The sequence below is a fragment of the Alosa sapidissima genome, chromosome 1 (genome assembly GCF_018492685.1).
Source record: "Alosa sapidissima isolate fAloSap1 chromosome 1, fAloSap1.pri, whole genome shotgun sequence".
In the NCBI taxonomy this organism is placed as follows: domain Eukaryota; kingdom Metazoa; phylum Chordata; class Actinopteri; order Clupeiformes; family Clupeidae; genus Alosa; species Alosa sapidissima.
The window spans coordinates 32796384-32813246 of NC_055957.1; the positions used below are offsets into that span (position 1 = coordinate 32796384).

At 42.8% G+C, this 16863-nt stretch overlaps 1 protein-coding gene across 1 annotated transcript in view; it reads left to right on the plus strand.

Moving 5' to 3' along the window:
• Positions 1-3099: 3099 nt before the first annotated feature.
• The window catches only part of grin3ba (glutamate receptor, ionotropic, N-methyl-D-aspartate 3Ba), a 34353-nt gene continuing 20589 nt past the window's right edge, over positions 3100-16863 (plus strand). Inside the window, exon 1 of the mRNA XM_042098091.1 lies at positions 3100-3753. Within this exon, the coding sequence (XP_041954025.1) occupies positions 3301-3753 (453 nt within the window). The 5' untranslated portion in view covers positions 3100-3300. The remainder of the gene's footprint in view (positions 3754-16863) is intronic.

The window sequence follows — 16863 nt, forward strand, 5'->3', positions numbered from 1 at the left end:
CAAATCCTCTCATTTCTCGAACCCAATTATGAGGAAGAGTGGGGTAACATGCCCCTGTAAGAATATTCACTTTGATGTGCTTATACTGTGTGATATGTCTGAATCCATCAGAATGTCTTTCATAAAGTACTAATAAATGTAGTGGGAATGATGAGAATTGTTGTATCTCCTTAACTGGATGAGTAGATGAATTAGAATGAAGTACTTTCAAAGAATGATATCTTAACTACCTTGGGGAAAGATGTGATCTGCTATGTAGAAGAAGAAATAGTTCAGAGAATGTGGAGTTCTGCACATTATACTTCACCATGGTGCACTCATTGTCATTTTGTGATTGTCAGAGGGAACCCTTTTTCAGCAACAAGTAACTGAGATCCATAAAAGACACAAATATGTGCTGCCCAGGTACACCTTCTGTACATTGTCCATTTTGCAGAGATATGCTTCCCTTTGGTGAAAATTTGCGTTTATACTGTGCAAAATGTCTCTGTTTGAACAATCCCACTCATACACACCCTCACCTAAAAAATAACCATAAAGTTAATTAACATCATGAAACTCATTAACATTTATCCACAAAATCACTGTCATGCAATGAGATAGAGTGAAGTGGACATGAAAATGTCCCGTCCTATTTAATGAGGTTCCATATAGATAGCCTCCTGCTGAGGACCAGCCAATGTGCTTATGCCTGGCCACGTTCTGGGCAGAAAAAAAATAGAAATGTTCAAATATTCTTTCTTCATTTGGTCTCTGTTCTAAGTTACATGAAATTATTTCAGACGCAACGTTTTCTTTACTATTTCTTTGACAGATGTTGTCATGCTGACATAATTATTCGAGTATTTTCTCTGAACTTGGCAATGTTAAGCTACAATATCTAAAACAACCGCAAAACAAGGCTTGCAATGTGCATTGCCTTTGGCAACCTTTGGCACCAGGCATTATACAATGCATTTTTCTCCCTTGCCAATATATTTTATTATTTTTCTGTCAATGGTTTTATTGCAAGATAATTGCGACATGTTCACAATCGCGCATGAGTGTCCTTCAAAAGCCACCACACAATTCCATTCATTAGGAGCCTGGCTGATAATGGAGTAATTAGTCAACTTGGGTGTGCCACGAATACAGAGGCTCCTCACTGACATTTAAAACCAGCCTTCCCTCAGCGTGTCTCCTCCGTGGCATTATGGAGGATTACGGAGTGCTGTGATACCCAGTTTTTGCGCAGGCATCTCCGGTCTTGAGCTAATCTTGGCCCCTAAGTCTGCATTCGGGAAGCCACGAGTCGTTACGGTTCTAAACCCCGTGGATGGAGCTCGAGCTCCTCCGCGAGAGAGCCCGGCTGATTTCCATTCCAAAAACCTTTATGGTGACGCGGTGAATGAAATGAAAAGAGTTCAAGCGCTGTAGGTGCCCCCTCCCCCCAATTCATGTATGTCCAAGTCATAATTAAAGAGGCGGGGAGCGTGAAAGTAGGAAAGGAGGGATTATCTACATGGAAAGCCTCATACAAATTGAGGGAGGTGGGGGTAATCCCTGGGAGATAAAGGTCTCTTTTAATTGACTTTCTGATAAGTGATTAATCAGTTAAACACAAACCCTATTGGTGTGTTGAGGGAGGACACACTTTTGATTCTGGTCCAATTTGAGTGAAAAGGAGACCACATATGAGTCTGAAGCCTGTTGTGCATGGGTCTGAATGACAGGCACCACTGCCTCTCATGCACATGAAGACTGCTGAAAGCAACATCACACCAGTGAAAATGGTTTGCTCCTCCCGGCCGGTCCTGAAACGGCATCAATTTCCCCCTGAATAACTCATGCACTGCATTTATAGCGTGGAATGCTGCGCCCTCCCTGACAGATCTGACAGGTTTTTGATGCAGCCGAGCCGGGGAGGGGAGAGACCACACGAGCATCACAAAGGTACATGTTATTGTTGAGCAGACCTCCCCATGAATAAATCAAGGTCATCTCGGCGTCAGAACTCGGACAGAGATTACATCTCACAGCAGAGAAAACATAGGCCAATAGAATCTTAAAAGTCAGAGAGGTGTCATTGGAATTGAATTGTCCATGTATGATTGCTGGAGAAGGGTACGCGTTCCGGCATTTGCGTCGCGTCACGCATGATGTGTAATGTCTGCTGAAGGCTGGAGAGTCCACTTAATTTGTTCACGGGTCACATGGCTCATGTTCACCCAGTGTGCCGTAATCCTCAATTAGTCTTTGACACCCGAATCATTATTAACGCCAAATAGAGCTCAGAGAGCAAAATGCCCTGAAATGTAGGCCTATACGCAACTTTGTCAAAGCATGGGCTTGGTATGCCATGGCTCTCAACAAAACATGCAAATCCCGTACGCCATTTAGATGTGGCGGAGTAACTTGTGATCAGTGGAAGCTTCATTCATGAAAAATTCAAATGCATACAGAGTAACAGAGAGAAGTGCAGAACCAGATGGCACTTGTGGTGATATTTGGATAATTGATGTTGAGCCTCGAGAATGTAGTGCTAGGGATCATGACATTCCCGGTAAAACATCTGGCACACTAATATTGGTTGTGAAATGAGAAAGCCCTCTAGCCAGTGCATGACACCAAAGAGTGCACATTTGCAAAATAAAGAATGTCAATTATCACACTGCTCTCAGTCTGCATGACAATTCCTCAAATTGTATCAAAATTCAGTTGTTTTGAATTGAAAAGATTATATAAATACGAATCAAGCATTACATTATATTACACATGAAAGTTCATATGTAATCTATATCCTTACCAAAAACATACGTTACGTATAATGTCTTCAGTTTGGATAATCATAAAGCACCAGAGACTCAGTCACTTCTGTTATGCGTTAAACATTGGAGAGCGCTGCTGCTTGTGCAAGGAGCTGCACCATCAACTCAAGTGGCTGCATGAGAAAGGTGATTTTTAAAACAGAGGGCGGAAGGGGGTGTGGATCCTAACGCACCCTCAACTAATTCTTGCCTGACGTGGTCACAGGCAGCATATCGGGGCTGCAAGTCTTACTGAAGGTAGTCTTTCAAACTGTCCGCCAGCGGTCTCATAGAAGCAGGGGAAATGGCAGTGGCGCGGGGCTTCGTCTATCCAGCGGGTAGCTTTTCTCGTCCCCAAACCGGGCGCACATTTTACCCACGCTCAAGTCGTTTTACCGGACTTCTGGTGTCGGCAACATTAACAAACAATTGAGGACAAGAAAATTGGACTACGAGAGAAAGAGAGCGATGCCATCTTCTGTCGAGACCTCATTCCAGTTGCGAAAGGAGCAGGATGAATTTAGTGTTCTCACGATTCTTGGCATACCTTCACATCGGGTTCCAAGTCGTTCTCCATACGTTTATCTACCCCAGTCATCTCCATCCGCAACCCTGCCACATCCTGGCACGCATAGGACACACCGTGCGCTTGGGCGCGCTTTTGCCGACTCGTCAGCCGTCCAGGATACAGTCTGCCCTGAACCGCGCCCTCGTCCACCTCCGGCAAACTGGAAACAACTTTTTACCCTATAACCTGAGCTTGGAGGTCTTGTCTCGGGAGCCTCAAAACGGAGACCCCGAATCCCTTTTCAGATGTGTCTGCCAGGACATAGTCGTGCAGGGAGTCTCTGCCGTTCTCGCTTTTCCCCAGACCCAGGAAGAGCTCATACAAGTGGAGTTTATGTCCACATTTTTGGAAATACCATTCATCAGTATTATTGAACAAGGAGAGCCACTAAGAACTGAGGTAAGGATTGTTTAAGTGAGTTTTATGTCCGAGCGCTGTTGTGAAATGAAAAATAAAATAAAATGTAAAGAATATGTAAAAGTTCATAAAAGATTTTGAAAATGTAATATTTTTAACTGGTGACCTTCCATATCTAGCTAAATTTTACACTCAGCTGCTTACAGTACATATCCACAAATGTGTGTTTACCTTTTCTGTTTCATTATTATTTATTATTCATGTATGTACTTGATCATATCAGCTTCTGTCATATGCATCCTCCTGTCCACGTTTATCGGTTTCCCAAGAAATAAGGACAAACTAGCCCACTGTATAAAACAGAAAATTTAAATGCAGATATGCAGTGGTTGTCTCATGGAGTACCCTCTCTTTACATGTTCTGGTCAAGTACAGACAGGGTCACTCAGCAAGCCTGCTGGCTGGTGGACCACCCTTCCCACATACCACCCCCACCATTCATACAAACCAGGTTAAGGTATCCTCTCTCTCACCCTGCCTCCTCTCCTCACATCTCCACAGAACTGTCGCTGCAGGCTTGACATAGCCTGTTGGTGGATTATCAATAGCAATCTTCTGGATGATTTGCCCTAAGATAGCAGGAAAGGGTTACCCTATAGCAATCTCTGCAGTGATAACCAGTGTGTGCCAATCACATCCGTTATTTTGCTCTCCAGCAGGGCAGCCAATTGCAGTGGTTTCTGTTGGCAGAGGGCTGCCTCAAAAGACTTTTTATCCATCATTCTGCTGGAGACCCTGCCAGCATACAGGCATAATGGAACAAAGAGGCCCTCTGAGTTGGCCCTCGGAGACCAAAACAAAATGGGGTCCACAGACAAGACTGACCAGAGGCGGTGCCAGGGGGGAATATTATCATTTGTCACAAGCCATCTCTGCAGTAAATGATAGTTGACATGCTCTGAAAATTCACCTCTTAATTCTGTTTGGGTGTAAAGTTTAAGACTATAATAACATATTACTTATGTTTTGGCAGAATATTTATCATGAATTGTGTCTACACAAAGGCAGGGTCCTAGTACAAGACCAAAAATTCACTTTTCCCCATTCTATGCATGTGTGAATTATGATTTTACACACTTGTCGGCAGCAGTGATGACAGCCCTCTTTCAGTGTTGAGAGGAAAGCATTACTGAAGAAGGAGGCAGGGATTGCAACAGTGTCTTATTTCATTGACCAATGGGATTTGGCATGTGCAGCTGCCCACATAATTGCCTATGATGAAATTAAAAGGGGTGGGAATTAAAAGGAGAGGGAACCACGTTTCCATTAATTCACTGCCTGTAAGGAGAGAAAATAAATAGTCCTGCTGTTCCAATCTGACAAATGTAGGCAGTAGTTGGAGGTACATGTTTTTCTTCCCAGGGCTCTTGGTCTTTGCTACGGGAGTAACAGTTTCTAGAACAGCTTAATTGAACTTCCCAGTAGAGGCTTTTTTACGAGAGGGCTTCTCTCCTAATGCCTTTGGTCTATTCTAACAAATAGCTCAGTGTGTTAATTTAGTGATAGTGACTAAGGTAATGAGTGTGACTTTTTAGTAGGAAATTGTATAAATTCCTCATTTTCATATTCAGGCTGTTTGCTTAGCAGTATTACTTTTGTGAGGAACCAGCTCTTCTCAGTCTCTCCTTGCCTAAGCCAGGCTTTCATTAAGTTGATGGCTTTGCACAGGAGATATCTCGTTCTGAAGGGGAGAAACGATTACCACATGAAACACTGAGTTTGTGCCTTGGCCCCAAAATTACATTCTAATCTGGAGACCTCGCGCAGCTTCATTTCATTGTGGCCGACCACTGAGCTTTTTTTTTTTTAGTGCTGGTGTTATTAGTACAGTAGGCTTAATGTTGCCTGGCCCCTGTTTAGGGGCTGGAAATGAAGGATGAGGAACGAATGCACCTGGCTGTACAGAAACTGTAAAAGTGCTGCAATTGTCCTGGGTCTTGCTTGGCACAAACATTAAAAATTACTCTGATCTCAGATGAAAATGTCAGAGATGTTACCGAGTTCATAGTTTAAGAATTAATGTCAGTGAGACTGTGATTTTCAATTAGGTCCTCCTCGCTATGCAGTTAGCAGCCTAGTTTGCCACTGTGCCTCTCTCCATTTGAAAGAGATATGAGTGTGTTGTGCCCACAGGGACCAAACAGCAACTCTCTTGGATGGCGCCCAGGTGATCAATCTTGCTCAGAACAGGAGAAATAAAGGTGGCGGTAAAGGTAATGATAGCAGTAAGAGTTGTCAAAGGGGCGGCTTTGCTAAGTGACACATAATCAGTGTTATCTTCCAAACACTGGAAGTGTTTCTGCTGTGTTTTGTGAGGGATGGACTGGACCAAAGGCTTAAGGCCAGATAAGGGATGCTTCTGAATAAACTGGCGGTATATTAATTTTATGGCTGTTAAACCCAAGGCTTTACTTACAGTTTATTCAAAGAATGCATGCAGAGATGTTCTAGAAAACCTGTGCGTGTGTGTGTGTGTGTGTGTGTGTGTGTGTGTGTGTGTGTGCACTCGTGTGTGTGTGCGTGTGTGTCTAAATATGTGTGTGTGTGTGTGGGCGCGTGCGTGTATGCATGAGTGTGTGCATGAGTGTGTGTACGTGTGTGTGTGTATGTGTGTGTGTGTGTGTGTGTGTGCGTGCGTGCGTCTGTGTGTGTGCGCGCGCATGTATGTGTGCTTGTGTGTGTCTGTGAGTGTGTGCGTATGTGTATGTGTGTGTGTGCTAATGTATTGCATGTGTGTGTGTGTGTGTGTGTGCATGTGTTGTGTGCTAATGTACTGCGTGTTGATAACACTCAGTGTTGTGAGTTCACACTGGGTAACATCAGCATCAGCTGTGGCGGCTCAATAATGCCTTTCTACTTATTCAGACTCTGAGTGCCATATTACGCAGGTATAAAGTTATCACAGATAAGCCTCAAATGAAGTGCTTGCAGGTTTGCATCCATTCAAGCCATCTATTCAAGGCTTAAATACAGAGTCGTGCACAATCCACATATACATTGGCAGAAATGCAAATGAGCTGACGGTGGAGGTAGTCTTGACACCATTCCATCCTTCCTAATGTGTCTGTCTGTCTCGCACACAGACACACACAGTCACCCACATAGGCATGCACACACACACACACACACGTGCATACAGAGTCATCAGCAATCATAGCCCTTGACAATGGCGATCATCGAAGCGGCTCAGCCGTGATTGTCTGTGCCCCAATCGGCCCCTTGTTGTGGGCATGCCAGTAAATAAAGTGTGGAATACCTGCAGGAGGAAGCCTGTAATCTCTCACATGTGCGCTGCAGAGATAAGCCAAGCAGAGGCCGCGTAGGTCGGTGACAGCAGAGTTCCTGAAGTGGGAGGGGAGTCGCCCCGAGACTCAGGCAGGTGATGTGGGGTGAAGGGGGGTATGGGGGGGGGGGGCGCTCTGAGCGCTGCTTAAAGGGTCAAAGAGGGTCCGCATTGCTGAGGCACTGGGGTTTAGCGCTGACTGCGTGCACACATTCAGATGATTTAATACCCATCTATGGGTGGCGGAATACCATCTGCATGCAGTTTAATACCATCTGTATAGCCATGCACTGAGCACAGGTCTCGCTGACCTATCAAAACAAATGCATCCTGCTGTGGAATCTGTGAGAGAGATCGGTGGTCAGTTTTTTTTTCTCCTCCCCTGTCAGTCCAGAGACAAATTAATCAGCACTTTTTCTTTTTTCGAAAGAGTCAGGGAGGTCGAAAAAAGAGATTTCTTTTTGTGCATCTTGCAGCCATATCTAGAGGTAGATGGTGGTAGCCTGCAGCCGTGCCTGCTGCATATGGATTTGTTTATTCCCCACAAAATGCCTTATGTCAGCCGGGAGGGTATTCCCAAGTGGGCACCCATGAGGCCCACATGCAGATTAGAAAAGCACTGGCAGCCTCGTCCGCCAGAGTCACTGCTGGCTGGCATTTGCTATTGTTTTCCTTTTGCCTGTTGTCCATCTGCTAAAGATTGAGTTTGATCTACACCGATTGTAATATCTGGTTAGGGCATCAAGTGAAATTTGGCTCGATATGACACACTCTGTCTAAGATGTCAATTTTATGCCCCATTTAGCCGTAAGCATAAAGCATGCCAGTGTACCCAGCCTTCAACCACTTCATGCCTGAAAATAACAACAACGAAAAAATACTGATTGAGATTTCAGCCCAGCGCTCATGCTAGGGGAGGAGAGGGAGGCGCGCGTTGAGCTGAATGAATCAAACTGGTACACAGAGCTCAATACTGAGATGATTCATTGTCCCAACTCTGGCAGCACGCAGACTTGTGGTGGGCATGGGATTATGGGCGCACTGTCCACAACCTGCCAACATTTTTCCCAGAACCCCACAAGCATCTGGACAAGAAAGTGTTTTTGTTATGTTTATGATTATATTTCTGTTTCACTTTGTTGTTGATGTTGGCGGTCACACTTTGATGGTAAACTTGTGTTTGTTATTGTTTTTTTAACGATTCATCTGGTAAAAATGTTGGATGTAGGATCTTGAGTAGCGATGTAACGATGCACCGTGAATGAGCTAAAAATACGATACAAATGCGTACGCCTGGATGAGATGAAAAATTGATCACAATGTCATTTTTAACAGAAGAGTTTGTAATCTGCTTTTGATTTGACTTGTTCAACGTCAGACATCAGTACATGTTCAGTTGTTAGTTGGTTGTTCAGACTCAGGTGGTTGACTGTCTTACTCTGACATCACAGCTTGGAGTGATAAAACAAGGACATCCCGGTGATTGGCAATAATAGTAAAATTGTAATCAGATTGGTCAAAAGATTATTCTAATTTAAAACATCACCTCATCAGGGTAAGCCGGATAAGACACAATAAGCATTTAATGGGACACTTAGGTAACAAAGAGTGAGGGCTTGTGTTCCTCAAAGTTTACATAAATAAAGGAATACTTTCAGTCATAATTTGTCTGCAGCTTATTCTGTTAAAAACAATCGTGAGGAAATTGTATTGTGAATTTGAAATCGTGACTTGTATCGAATTGTGAGTTGAGCGTATCACTACATCCCAAATCTTGAGTATCTATGTAAATTAACCTGTAGATAACTGAATGATCTTATATGCTGTTCTGTGGTTAAAAATGAGAAAAGGCTTTGGTGGAATAGAACTTGTATGTGAAGAATGGAATATGCATTTGCATAAGAAGGTGTTATGTCACCATGGGCACAGCCGTGGAGAAGACGAGATCAGGCGTTCTGTGACTCATTCCCGTTCTTACTTTACTTTATCTCCTCAGAGCACGAATATTTCAATTATCAACCATTACTTCTGAGAGCTCTGAGAGAATGGCTTGACTGAAGATCTGAAGGCTTGCATCTCCTACAAAAAAGACCCTTTTTAAGGCTTATATGTTTTGTCAAAATGTTATCACAAAACTCATCTTTATATCATAATTGTACCATAAATGAGGGTTTAAAATAGTCCTGTCTTTCTGAGATACATTACACAGGAGACTCATTGCAAGATAAAAAGAAGGGTAAGCTGACATATTAGACACTCACATCATAAAAATTATATGTATTATGTATTAGTATGTTTACTTTCCTCTGGTATCGAAAATGCCTTGTCCCATCTGCACCATTATAAAACCTAATTGCCCAAACACTGTTGCGATCTCTTCCACCGACTAGAGTCGTAGAGTCATGTTTCCCATACACTTCTCAAGGTCATGTACTGTAGAACTGGCCTGTCCAGCCTTAGAGTGCAGAGAGTAAACAGTGTGATATCGGTCCAATCAGCCGGAATTTACTATGTAGTTAGGAGGTGGAGAGGGATGGAGACAGCTCTGTGGAAGTGTTTATTTCCACCCTGTCAGAGCCCCAGCACCTCTCGGCCAGCCAGAGGCTCCACATCATGGCTGACAGGCTGATGAGTTGCCTGCTGAGGATCTCTCCTCCACAGTCCTCTGCCAGAGAAAGAGAAAGTTCTCCCCACCTGCGAGCGAGCAAGCTCTGTGGAGAGCAGATCTACCTTCATTCACATGTTTCTCCAGCGTTGGAATGTCAGGAGTGGAACAGTGTGGAGTAGAGGTGCTCTCTTGACATCTCCACTCGTTGTCTGTTGATGGATGGATGGATGGATTGGGAGGGGAATTGTTGGCGTGGTGATCGGGAGGGGAATTGTTGCCGTGGTGTGAATCCTTTTATTTGGCATTTTCGTCTGGGTTGGTCTCGTCCCATTAAAATTACATCACAGGCACCGATTCCAACAGTGCTTATGCACCACCAGGGGTTGATAGATCTCCCAGCTGTCACTCTGTGGTGGTTGCTCGCGTGTTTGTATCTCCGAACACAGACAGTGATATTCCCTCTGACCTTTCACATATACCACAAAGCCCGAGTTCTCTGTGTTTCTCCTCTGATGGGGTGTGCTGTGCACTCACATCTCAGATAGATCTTTTTCTATTCCCCCAGTCCCTCACTTTTTCCACTCGCTTTCCCCTGGGAGACTGGGGTCCACAGCCCATTCCAAAATCTGCCATTCCCTTTGAGATCCAACCAGGCAAATGTCACATTTTGGGAAGAAAAACAGTGATTCATGCATGAAATCAGAAAAAATGGAGGACATCTGGTTTGGATTAGACGAATCAAAGTGACAGTATTTGCCTATTAGTTCAGTACTTAAAATGATTAAATACTTAATTGTGTCCAGTGTTAATTTCCAGTGATAATTGACTACAAATGACTGTCTGAGCTAACATAACTGGGTTTTTTAATATTTGTACGTATACCATTCACATAGTATACTCTAGATTAACTTCCTGTCCTTTTGATTATAAACGCCAGACTACACTTCTAAGTCACTGTATTGAAGGACATTCTTTCGTGACTTGTTTTTAAGGCTGTCATTCTATCTAAGTTGATATATTGCTTATCAGCTGCAGTATTATCTACCTGTGGTGAAGAAGCACGACTACTTGAGATGCACTGGGGATACCTTGTAGATGATGAATTTGTTCAGAAGTTAATTAAACATTTATTAATAATTAATAGATACTTCATCTATACCCATCATAAATCCACGGACCAAAAATTATGTGCCATTTGTCATGAATTACGATTCTGTCTCAATCCCCATACCTCCTCCAGTCTTCTCTTACCCTGCTCACACACACACACACACACACACACACGCGCACACACACACACACACACACACACACACACAAAGAGAGAAAGAATCAGGCCCCCTTACCCAGTTTTAATATATTTTTTAACTCCGCTTCTCTTTTCAAACATCCTTAAAGATTTCAGTGTAGATTTCCTGTGGGCAGCTCAAAGCGTTCCCTGTTTTGCAGTTCGATGTCCTTTACGTCTCCAATGCTATCAATCAACATTTGGAGAGGCGCTTTGCATGCAGAGCAGCTGGATGAGACTGGGCCGAGCTGTGGCCATGCATGCTGAGCCTTAAAGATAGGGGGCTTCTGTGTGTGAGCGAGCGAGTGAGAGCCGGCCCGGCCCCGGCGTCTGATCTCCCCGCCCGCTGCTGTCCCTGCTAATTGAAGCAAAGCGACGTTCAAAAGCAAACGGATGCAAACGGCCAAAAGCCGCCACTCGATGCCAACTGGGCTCTCTCTCTCTGTGCGTTTCACTGATTTTTTTCCCTTATAAATATAAAACACCACTATTTTAGGGCTGTTTTTTCTCTTTATATACTTCAGCTTCCACAGACTAGGCCGTTTGACATGGCTCAAATGGAGGGCTCCTCATAACCCTCATTTTGTAACAGTTTTAGTGACACTTTTTTGTGGCATTTTCTCTCTCTCTCTCTCTCTCTCTTTCTTTCAATGTTATCACCCTTCTTCTGCTCCCTGATTTGACTGGTGCCAGAGGGCACTGGGAGGATTGCTAATCTCAGATTCTGTTCTCTCTCTTTCTCTCTCCATATCTCTCTCTCTCTCCATCTCCAGCTCTCTCTCTCTCTCTCTCTCTCTCTCTCTGCCTCACGTCTCTCATAGCAGACACAGTTATTTTAAAAATAGCATTGGTTCACATTATTGTTGTACAGCTATTATAAAAAAAAGTCTTACTTTTGTCATCAGATTGCCTTAAATAACACCTCATTATGCCTAAAATAGTGTTCATTTTGTAGTCCTATGAGGTGTTTTGTTTTGTTTCCTTTAACACTAGGTCACTGGTATCTGTTTGTTGCATCAGCCGCTTGTGGTAATTGATTTCAAAATGAGGTAAGTCTTTGAGAAGAGAAATGAGGCTATCTAAAGCTGGAGCCGTAAGGTTGGAGAGGTGCTCGAGCTGAACGCATGACTTCTTTTTGAAGTATGCCATGCATTAGTCTTGCCTTTCCGTTCCTATGTCTTTTTACCAAAGTGTATTTACTGCAGTGTAATGTTGCCTTAAGCATACACATTGTCCCTTATCACCCTCCTATTGGGAAACATGATTTCATCCTGCCACGGTTGAGTGTTTTAAAGAGATATACGATTTGGTATGCACTAAGAGGTAACACTGTTTTAGGGAATTACCTTAATAAGTTATGGCAAAAGACTCATGGACCTGCTTAAAGCATACTGTTTCTCTCTTCCTCACCTTGCAGTAAATTTCGTCATGAGCCTCAGCCTTAACAGATGAACCGCAAAGCTCCGGTATAGACAGTCTCATCTGTCGCTGAAATTTGGGCAGGTCGTTTGCTAAATCACCCCATCCATAAAGTGGCCTGTCCCTAAATGGCTTCCATTTTCGAGCGCCGTTCAGTCTCTCTGTGGGAGTGGGGGAATTCACTGGAGAATTCACAGGCCCTAATGTGAAGGATTGTTTCTATTATGAAGTTTTAAAAGACATATTTCCGTTTCCCAGGCCCGGAAAAGCTCATTATGGCCCTGTAATGTTTCCAACGGTGTAATGAATATATGGCGGCCGTATGCTCCTAGAATACCCGGACACTTTTTGCAGCATGGGCAAGCAGGGGTGTGTTAGTTTGTGTCAGGTAAATAGGATTTGGGGAAGTTATCAGGAATAATAACAGGTCAGAACCCAGCGGTGTGACATCTAATAGCTCTGGCATGCATGCTGTCCACAGCAGGTCCATTCATAGTGGGACTTGCAGACCCAGCTGAAAATGCTGGAATTGATTTATATTAAATGATTACCAGCAAGAGCAACTGGTATTTAAATGCCAGAAGTTCATCATTAAGTAAATTATGTGTGTGGTGTACCAATTTGTCTTGTGTCAACTGAACTTGATTACCCATCTATCAAATTCCTGCAGCCGCCTGTTTATTTAGCAATTTCAAAACTGACTGGGAGCAGTTGTTCACACTAATCTTGAAAGCCTTTGGATTCATCTGTCTTTTTTTTTTTGGCTAGCTAATAGCATCCAGAGTTTTCAATGTAATTTGCCACTGGATGCAAAATTGGAGAATCTAGTTATTTATATTTAAATGAAGACGGAAATGATGGCAGCCAAATACACAGCCTCCTGGGATAATGCAACGCTCAAAAGCGGGTTAAGCCACAGATACAGGTGTTGGCAGGTTAAATTGTGATGGCCAGGTTGTACTCAGATTACAACTGCAGCCATCAATTTTCACCAACCCCTGTGATTACTGTAGATATGCATATATTTCCAGGTAAAGCTGTTGACGTATGCTGACATTTATGCAGTGCTAATATGGTATGTGTGCAACTTGCAGTGATTGAGAAGATATCCAGTTGAGAGTGTTACGCCTTCAGCTGGTAGTGATGTCCTCTTCTCCCTAAATAAGTGGTGTACATGTAATACACATGAGAAGAAGACACATCAAATACATGCAAATAATTAGTTGGTTAAATCAGATTCTGCTCAAGACAGATTATATTATTACTGAATATTATTAGTCTTTTTCAAATAAAATGTGCCCTACATGTGTATACAATCTTCTTGGTAAACAGGTATAAGTATATATACTTTTTTGATCCCGTGAGGGAAATTTGGTCTCTGCATTTAACCCAATCGGTGAATTAGTGAAACACAAACAGCACACAGTGAACACACAGTGAGGTGAAGCACACACTAATCCCAGCGCAGTGAGCTGCCTGCTACAACGGCGGCGCTTGGGGAGCAGTGAGGGGTTTAAGTGCCTTGCTCAAGGGCACTTCAGCCACGGCCCACTGGTCGGGGCTTGAACCGGCAACCCTCCGGTTATAAGTTCAGAGTGCTAACCAGTGGGCCACGGTATGACATTGGCAAGGATAAAGCTGAGGAACTGACTCATCTGCTGCTGCTACCTTGAACCACACTGTGACATTGAAGAACAGATGTACTAATCTGTGACCATTGGCTACTTTTTTAAAGTACTACATACATAGTGATGTGTATCGAGAACCAGTTTCTGTCTGGACAGGGTTGAAATATTGGTAAGCTCCTGGATAAACAGCTGCTATTGGTGTTTATGGAGGTAATGTTGTGTATGTTAATGTTAACTGAAATCTCATAATTAGATATCATAAATGATTGGAGCTCAATTTGCTTATTTATATGTTAAGATTTCTAGAGTCAGGTAATGTAACCCAGTCATCTGTAGCAATGTAGCAATTGCTCCTTCCTCATTCTATAGTCCTTAGGAAACTACGTAAACAAAGCAACTTGTTATTTATGCAAAAGAACTGTTGAATCTCTTCATATCACAGCTTTTTCATTAGGATTTATGGGATTTCAACCTGTTCTTGAGATAACAATTTATGCTATTTGATGATATTGATAGGCCCTATACTAAAATCCCAACAATACTCATCCTTACTTCTAGAGGTGTGTTCAATATGTCTGTTGATTGTATTTCCAACAGAATACCATCAGAGTTATTGAACGCATGGGCTTTTAAGCTTTTCTTCAATTCATAGTATAATTCCATCAATGACATACCCTAAAAAGCAACCTTGATAGAGTGCTGAGAGTTCCATCCGCTGGTCAAGTCAGCAGGGCCGAGCGTTTGGTGAGGGCAGGCTCTGGGCATTAGTGTTGCTTCAGCATTACCACAGGGGTCTGGCGCGCGCTTTTGATGATTGTTGTGGACGGTGAGTGGAGCAGCACGCCTGCCTGGCCCCCTGGACACCAGGCCCTGCCTCAGGAGCTGCTCTCCGCAGGTCAGATGCAATGCTCCACTTTGATCTGGGAGTGGAGCGTGTGAAAAATAAATAACCACAGCAAAGCATGCTAGCCTGATGCTTATTAGCATATGCCTATACTGGAGAGGATACTGTACCCCTGTGAGTCAGCCAACACAGTTAAAGGTGTGGTGCACAATTCTGGCAATTTGCTGTTGATATTACAGCCCACCTTTCTGGGCTCCTGAAGCACTGTGTTGATGGGATGGAGTAGGGTCAGGATTGGGCCAAGCCACTGTGTGTGATCCCATGTACAGAGACAGGACTGTGGATGAACTTTTTTTTTTTTTTCTGAGCCATGAGAATGAAATAAAACAAAAAGTGTATTACCTTAAAACCTCAATTAAAAGCAGAGTCCCAACTAGATGCAGGCCCCTTTTACTGGTTTGACTATTGACCATTGACTGTATAGTCTGGACAAATACATGCAGGTGTCAATTAGAAGCCTGGTCTCGTTTTGATGGACCTTTGTTGGATGTATATAACCCCCTCAAAGCCCACCAGATTGCCCGCTTGAGTTAGTTCTATGCTGCTTAGATTGTGCACACAAAAATAGACGGCATTGTTTAAAACACACGTGTCCATTCTAGTTATTTTCCTTCAGTCTGTAAGAGTCCACTGATCAAAGGAATCAAATTGTTTTTCATAATAAATTACTCCTAGTTGTGAAGTCCATTGCTTTCTGATAACTTTGTTCCTCAAACGAAGATGCTGTCTCTCAGAGCAAAATCAAATGAATCAATCATAATTTATATGTTATTGAATAACTTACTTTGTATACAAGTAGGCAAATACTCATGCTCTTTTCAATAATCAATTTGGTAGTATTTCCCATCTTTGCTGAGCAAATGTTTTGTGTGAAAGTAATTAAAGGCCAGGGGCCTCATTATAAAAGCTTCCTAGCTCTGAAATCTTATCTTAGTTTAGGATGACATTTAGGATTTCTGATATTACAGAAACATGTTTCCTAACTACATTCAGGGGAGAATCGTACCTTATCTTAGAACAGGAATTTGGCCGTTAAAGAGCTGTCCCAACTTAGTATTTCCATAAGTTAAATTAGGATGGCATAGAGAAACCTAGATACTGCAGGCAGATTGACATGCTCTCTAGTGCTCTATCTTACAGAATATTAATAATATAATCAAATTGACAGTCATAGTTAGGAAATAGGAATTGCTTCTGTAATAAGGTTTTTCCTATTTGAAACTCAAGTTAAGATAGGACAAGCAGATGTTTTTTGTAATGAGGCCCCTGGCCCATAGAGATGCCTGTCCCAAATATAAGCACGTTGAGTTTGGAGATTGAAGCAAATAAATGCCTGGGCTATTAATCGAGGATTTACGGTATCTTAGAATCATGGCCTGAGTATTTAACAGTAAGAACCTGAAATAGGCAATAAAAAAACACAAACATATCTCTAAAGAGTGCTTTCCCTAAAGCGCTAATATATTGGCTGAGTCTCATTAATGACCTTGAAAGGATGCATCTAACCTCTATCCTTGAAAGAAAATCTGATAACACCTTTCTTTGTCTTTCCCTCTTATTAGGTAAGGCACACACATTGTGCATATTGATCTGTGCCATGATCTGTTTGCTGATGTTATTAGGAGTGGATTAGATCATCCATTATTCAGAATTTCTTAAACATTGAATGCATTCGTGTGACTGCGATTCGTGAAAGCAGTACACCTTCCTTTTGTGGACAGATTCACAGGGCAGGCTTAGACAATTGGCTAAAAGCTTATTGGCTGCCCTAAGTGACTCGTGCAGGAAGGGAAGACCTTGCGAGGTATAATGGATCTGTTGCATATGCATCATTTGAATGGGAGAGAGACAAGCAGCCTTCTCCACTTTAATCATCACCCTGCATTTACGATGTTGACAATATTTCCGTTACATTTTAGTAGTGCATCTGCTGTCTGTGCTGAATTATGTGAGCCATTGGGA